Here is a 6,830-nt window from a genome sequence, read left to right on the forward strand (position 1 = left end):
TATGACTTGAGGTGGCCATGAAAACGGAAGAGTTGTTCCTTTGTTGCGTAGGATATCTTGGTGATACACATGTGGAGGGAATTGAAATATGTTCTGAAAATTTTCCTGCCAAGTTTCGGACGTACTGAAGAAGTCAGCCTAACAAGACTGAGGTGATGAGGCTGTGCCGCTGTGTACATCTTCACCTCCCAAGGCAAGATTCAAACCGGGTGTTTTATTTTGATTATTTCTATCTGTGCCTGCCTTTTGCAGTTCCTTTTTTTTTGTTTTAAAAAATAAAATGTAATCCTCATGCTCACTTCTCCTTGAAACTTCACTGTTAGATTTTATTCATCTGATTTCTATTATTCTTTTTGCCTTTTCCAGAAAGGTATGTCTGATATTGTTTCTTTAATTACTTATTGCTTGTTCTTCTAGTTAACTTGTTGCTTGTCATGTGTGAGGTTATGTGTTTCTTTAATTACCATGCTTATGTTGGGTTTCTTGGGTGTTAATGCTGTATCCTTCTATCTCTATGGGTCTATGGCATAGGAGATGTAAATACCTTTCAAGTTATTCAACAAGGGCATCTTATGAGTTGTTTTCTTTATTTTTGGGCAACTTCTTTAATTTCTTTCCAGATTAGCTCATCTGCTAGTAAAATGATAACGATTATGAATACAGGTCACAGCTGGATTTTCCATATTGGGCTAATTCAGTTAGATAATATTCAGGTGATGTGTCATTCGATTAAATTTTGGTTTAGTTTGCGTAAAATTTTGGTTGCTTCACATGGAGGGTCTTTCATCAATAGGATAATCATGAAAATCATTGTAAATGTATTATATGTGTTATGGTTGGTTTAGTTTAGGTTAGGTCAGTTTCAGTTAGGGTCCAAATTGTTTTATCTAATTACCAACTTACTTTGGGTATTGGGTCAAATAAGTTTTTCCAGGTCTAATGACAAAACAAGTAATAATTGCTTTGGTGTCATTTCTACTTTCAATGTTTTATTACATAAGAGAACAATGCAATGCAAAATCCTTGCTTAAATAATAAGCTAACATAATACTATGATAGAGAGGGGTTTATAGGAGTGAGTGACTACATTGAGCTTTATGAACTTATAGTTGTGCTAACTGATAGATGCTGATTGGAATGCAGTCTGTGGCGTACTGGCTGTAGCCTCTGCGTGCTATGATTGCATTTACAGCTTGGGTTGGGTGGAAGGAATCCCAGAAGACATACTTATTTCTGTCTGGACATGGTTGCTGCAAAGGAAGACAGGTGACTTCCCCTCCCGCTTTTCCATTCCCGCAGCAGGCTTTGGTTGCTTCAGAAAACCCTGTAACAGAAAGCAGGGACACTAACTAGTTAGTAAGTGTTACTCTTCAAAATTATGCACCTTAAGTAATATCTAAGTGTAGTTGATGTTGCTTCTCACCATATTTAGAAGGATTGTGGGTCATGTCGCTGAAGAGATCGTAAATATTCTGATAGACAAAGTAAGAACCTGGAAGGCTTTGGTTCAGTGTATTTGTCATTTGAATTAGACGGCTATTGAATGTAACCATCAAATTATTGACGCTTTCTACACAGCCGTTGTCCCTTGACTTAGATAAGAAAGAAGGTATACATCCGAGGGGACCCGATCCAACCAGCGCCATTTTTCTTGCACCTAGGTTGTATAGTCTCTGTAATCAGAAGGAAACAAACATATGATGAGCTATAAATCTATGATAGTGTGTATTTAAGCTGCTTTAATGATTATGGTATAGTAATATAGCGCGGAGTTGCTGAAGTGAGGTTAGGCTGTAGTTGTGGTTGAATGCATGGATTTTAAACAGGGTAACTGGTTAAATAGGAAATTATAGGTGGTTTGATTAGTTTTAGCATATTTGTATGTTGTACATATCTTAACATAAGTAAAAATAAGTTTTCTCACTCTTCTGCTTCCATCTTATATTAATTACTTTAGTCAATATTGACTTGTCATTACATAAGTGAATTTTGCTATCTATATGCCTCATAGAACAATTGTTGTCTTTGAGATTGGATTGATATTTTTGTTAACATTACATAAAGGACTTAATTTAGAAAATTAATAAAGACACTACATAAAGACCGTAATTTTACATTAAACTTTTAATTACTATGGACTATAAACTAAACTGTCCTACTTTATTGTGAATTAGGTTACTCAGTTTTGTTTTGGATAAACAGTTTAACGGAAACAGTCTCCTTACAGTTGTGTAAAAGAACCTCTTTTCAGTTGTAGGTAAGTTGGCATACTTATGAGCTCCTTTATATTATCTTAGGTGAGGATTTCTCTTTGGATTACCACCACATACATAGCAGGGTTATTGGTGTGATAAAAATATGGATGGAATTATTATAGAATACTTTCAGAGTTTCAGCTATATCCTGTGGTGAATGGTATTTTATTGAAAAAGCTTTGAACATCATTTATTGTGAATTATTCCCTTTATCCCTGTTTAGTTAATACATAATACGCTTTAACTTTAATCACAACTTGGACCATTTGTTTTGCTAATATACTAAAGTAGTAAAACAAATGTTAGTAAGATAGATGTTAATTACAAATATTGAAGGTGAAAACTGAAAACATGTCAACTAAATACTTAAATAGGGACAGAGGGGATATTAGGATTAGTCAGGTAAATTTGAAGATTAAACCAAACTTTATTTTTTGTCTTCTTAATGTGTATGAAAAGAAGTATACGAAGGAGTCTTACTGTTATCTGGGAAGTAAGTGTATTCATGAGGAGATCAGCGTAGGATTCCCCATCGTAGATACGACTGCTGTCATATCTCTGAGGTTGTAGATAGTTGTTGAGGTAGTCATTGCCTCCAATGTCGATTAGAAAGACCGACTTTGCGAGATATTGGCTTAGCTCTTCCTGGTTTCGGAAAAGCAGTGGCAATTTCAGTGAAAGTGTCTCCTGAAATTGGGATATCTGCCCATTTAAAGATGTCCGCTGCCCCTGAGAAGTAGTTAGTGTAAAAGTGTTAATGCTGCTTACTGTCACTTTCAAATACTATAGTCAATTTATCTTCAACTTGATTAACTTTGATATCAACGTATCCATGCATTAGTCTTAGGTGGAGTTATATGTCAATAACAGCAGCAGAAGTAGAAAACTTGAGTGGTCATGAATATGTACTTGTAAAAAAATAAACATTTTGTTGATAAGTTCTACGAGTAGAATCATCTTATTTATGTTATTCACGGTTGCTTAACAAAGAGCTGGTTAATTATTGGATGAAAGATTTAAGCTTACATAATGTCTTCCAGTTTCATCAAGTATCCCTGCTGCAGCTGATGCGTAGTTGATTCCTCTAAGGATATTCTTGCCAAATGTTGTAATCGAGAAGTATGGTGGTATATATGGCAATCCCAGATACCGTGCTGTTATGAGCATTGAAAAAAAGTACCAAGTCAGCATCAAGCAGCGAAAAAGATTAAGAAAGTTATGTGTGTGAATTCCAAGTTACCTCCATAATCTACAACAGTTAGGCCGTTGCTGAACCGGCCTGACGGACCTCCAGTGTCTATCCCATAAGGGAAGTAATTGGCCTTTGCTGCCGTGAACAAGTAGTTGTTGTTTCCATTGTCTATCAAAGAGTCACCAAAGATGAACAAAGCAGGGGTGATTGGTTCAGTTGCTGCACCATCTTGAGCATTGGTTACCACATTCAGCTCAAATAATAATAAGCAGAGTAATGTGACAGCGAAAATTACTCTCGTCTTCTCCATTTCTCTGCGTCTCTCTCTTACTCTATATGAATGTGTTTGTTTCAGTTTGCAGAGTGCAGACTTTGCTCAATTGCTTGGCTGTTTATAACTGCAGCGAAGGGGTCAGTGTTATTACCCTTGAAGGATAAAACAGTAAAGTCATAGCTTAGTTCTTATTGATTTACTTCTATTTTTGATGTGTTTTTTCCCTTTTTACAGTCGCCCCGTGTTTGCAACTTTGGATTCTGACTACAGTCAAGGTAAATGATTATGAGTTTTGGTCCACATTTTTTACTTGTTGCATTTTCAAATTTTTTTTTAGTTGAACTGCATTCAATATGATAAACATACGAGTAGGCGAGTAGCAGTAATTTACTCGTATTATGGGGTCATGGTATCGGCAGAGGTTACAGGGATGGATAAAACCAGAGTAAATGCGCTTCATATCTCTGTTTCCAGTTGTGATTCTGGAGCCGTCCCTGTTTCCGTCTGCAGTTTATGCAGAGCTACTAAATACTGAATAACGTGGCTTTTAGTTCGTTGTCTGGGTTTATATTTTCTTAATTGTTTTAGATCTTACGTTTCCGTGCTTTTTTCTTTTTCTAATTCCCCTGTAATTCTGTTAGTTTTGGGTATGGGAAAGAGAGCTCGCAGGGCTGCAGGAAAGGACTAGCATAAGTAATTTTCCACGTAAATCTTCTTGGTTGCCCTTGATTTGTGTTTCGTTCCAACCTTTTGGGACAAATTTGGGTCCGATTTTCACCAAGATTAAATTTAAAATAAATGGAAAATCTCCCATCACCTATGCCCTAGTGTTAATTGAAGTGTGTTGTGCTATTGGCTCACAAGTCAAAAAAGTCCAACTTCCTACTTCAACCTTGTACAATCATGAATTCATGATGATCTTAAATTAATATGAAGGATTGAAGATATGTACTCGTAGTGTATTTGTTATCCTAATTAACTTAAATAGTTGAATGGATATCAAGGGGAATCTTAATGATTGTACCATCACTTCTCAGTTTGGAGGTTGGTAGTTGGATTTTCACCCTTCTCAACCCCTTGGTTAGTTGGGAGTTTTTACTATACCTGTGTCTAGCCTTTGAATTAGGGTTTTTTCATAGTCCGATATCCTCCTTCGAGTCCTCTCCTAGGTCTTACATGCTCCACGATCAACAATAAATAAAATAGGATTAACACAAATAATGCATAATTATGTAAGAGCAGCCTTTCTGCGAATTAGTAATTATCTGGCCATAAGCGAGGTCTGGTGAGGTTAATGATCAATTAAGATTCGTACAAAGGCTATTTTTTTAAGACCCACAAGAATGTTTAGTATGTCTGAGTTGAAACTAGATACTTATGTTCGTACTTGCTTGATCACTAATTCTTCTCTAATTATAGTTATTGCAGTTAGACTTGTGTTAGATCCAAACTGAATTTTGACCTACTTGACCTGATAATTACTGTGAGGTCTGGACTCACCTTGACTAAATTCATCATAATAATTCTAACAGTAGACCTATATATGACCTGACCAAACAAATCCGAACCAAGTCACTGAGCACTTGAACATGACCCGAACAAAACCCGACTTTAATAATCTGTTTTCCACATACTGTTTGAGGTTCTCCATAAATGACATATACAAACCAAGATCCAAAAAAGTTTCCACCTTTAAATTTCAGTTAATCCCCTGAATGTATCAACTACCAGTTCTGCAAATTGCCCTGGTTACTTATTATCCACCATCTTACAAGAACTTGAGGCCCATGCTTCTTATAGATTAATTTCAAAACTACGCAACCACCTCAATTCAATTTATTCTGAAAAAATTACCAAATTCTGACATCTGAAGAGTAAAACCTACCAGCTAAATGCATGTTTAATATTCTTTCTTTTTTACTTTGTGTAAGGGACCAGTAAAAAAAGGTTAAGTTTGACCTTCATAAAGGAAAAAATGTACTCGAACCAATTTGGTCACTATATTATCTTTGATTAAATTCATTATATAGTTATGTTTATATTTACTAAAACAGGGTTCTATTTGCAGGTGAATTGTAAACCACACAACATGAAACCTTCTATTATGCAGCAAGGAAGGTGAGAGTTTCATTTATTACTCCCTGCCGTTTCTTTTTGGGCATTCATGGAGGCGGGCCCGCTCTCTGTCACGAATGCTTCATGAGATTTGGCAATGGTAAGATTATTTTAAGTACTAGTTTTATTTTTCTTGATCATCCAAATTATTCGATATAATTAGGAACATCACAAACATTAAAATGTTGAGATATGTACTTGGTGTGTGTGTGGTTGCGTAGTTTTGTTCCTGCTTGATACGATTTAGCAACTTTTTATTGCATGTATAAGAGATGTACGTCTCAAAATAATCAACCCCGAAGAGTACTACGAGTATAATGGATTCTTTTTTAATTATCTATATGGGGCTGGAAGGCTGTCCATGCTCTAAGTCCCTACATTGCTAAGGCACAGTTAATCATTAATACACAGCATGTTGAAATGCTAACTTCTATAGTCTATGGAAGAGGGAAGGCCAGGCAGTAATGTGCTCGCTAGTCCAGATTTTAGTCTTAAATATCGAGTTTGAATCTTCATAGTGTTAGGTTAGGACTACTTCAGGGTAATATAGATAAAACTTGTGTTAAAGTTTTATTCATAGTGAAGCACTATGCAACAATTGCATGGTGCTTTGCATAGTGCTCCAAAGAATATTTGCGAGTTTAAATGGGTGGCTAAGACCAACCTTAAGAGAGGCGAGCCACGTAACGTGTTCCGTTTCAAAGTCTTATTAGCCTCTCTAATCATAATTACTTCAACAATTGGAATTTTACATCATTATTAATTTATTCGCTATAAAAAATTCTTAAAATTTATATGATTTTCGTATAAACCATGTAAAAGTTGCAAATAGTTTGCTACCCAGAGAAATTATTAATGCACTATAGTAGCATTTCTTCATTAAATCTACTCCTATCTGTTATGGATACCAAACACCTAAATCCATCAGCATTTTCAAAATCTGACAGTAGTACGTAACTGCAATAATAAATAAAAATGAATAAAAATACTAAGA

General features: G+C 35.5%; 1 protein-coding gene across 1 annotated transcript; it reads right to left on the minus strand.

Annotated features, from left to right (window-relative positions):
- Window positions 1–940: 940 nt before the first annotated feature.
- Window positions 941–3,862, minus strand: LOC145592878 (GDSL esterase/lipase 7-like). Its single transcript, XM_081649386.1, has 5 exons — window positions 3,496–3,862; window positions 3,282–3,409; window positions 2,736–2,984; window positions 1,424–1,673; window positions 941–1,324 (listed from the first exon to the last, which is right to left on the minus strand). The coding sequence occupies exons 1-5, from the start codon at window positions 3,755–3,757 to the stop codon at window positions 1,104–1,106; spliced, it is 1,110 nt and encodes a 369-aa protein (XP_081505512.1). The 5' UTR covers window positions 3,758–3,862; the 3' UTR covers window positions 941–1,103.
- Window positions 3,863–6,830: the final 2,968 nt, after the last annotated feature.

This window comes from Chenopodium album, chromosome 18 (genome assembly GCF_948465745.1).
Source record: "Chenopodium album chromosome 18, dcCheAlbu1.1, whole genome shotgun sequence".
In the NCBI taxonomy this organism is placed as follows: domain Eukaryota; kingdom Viridiplantae; phylum Streptophyta; class Magnoliopsida; order Caryophyllales; family Amaranthaceae; genus Chenopodium; species Chenopodium album.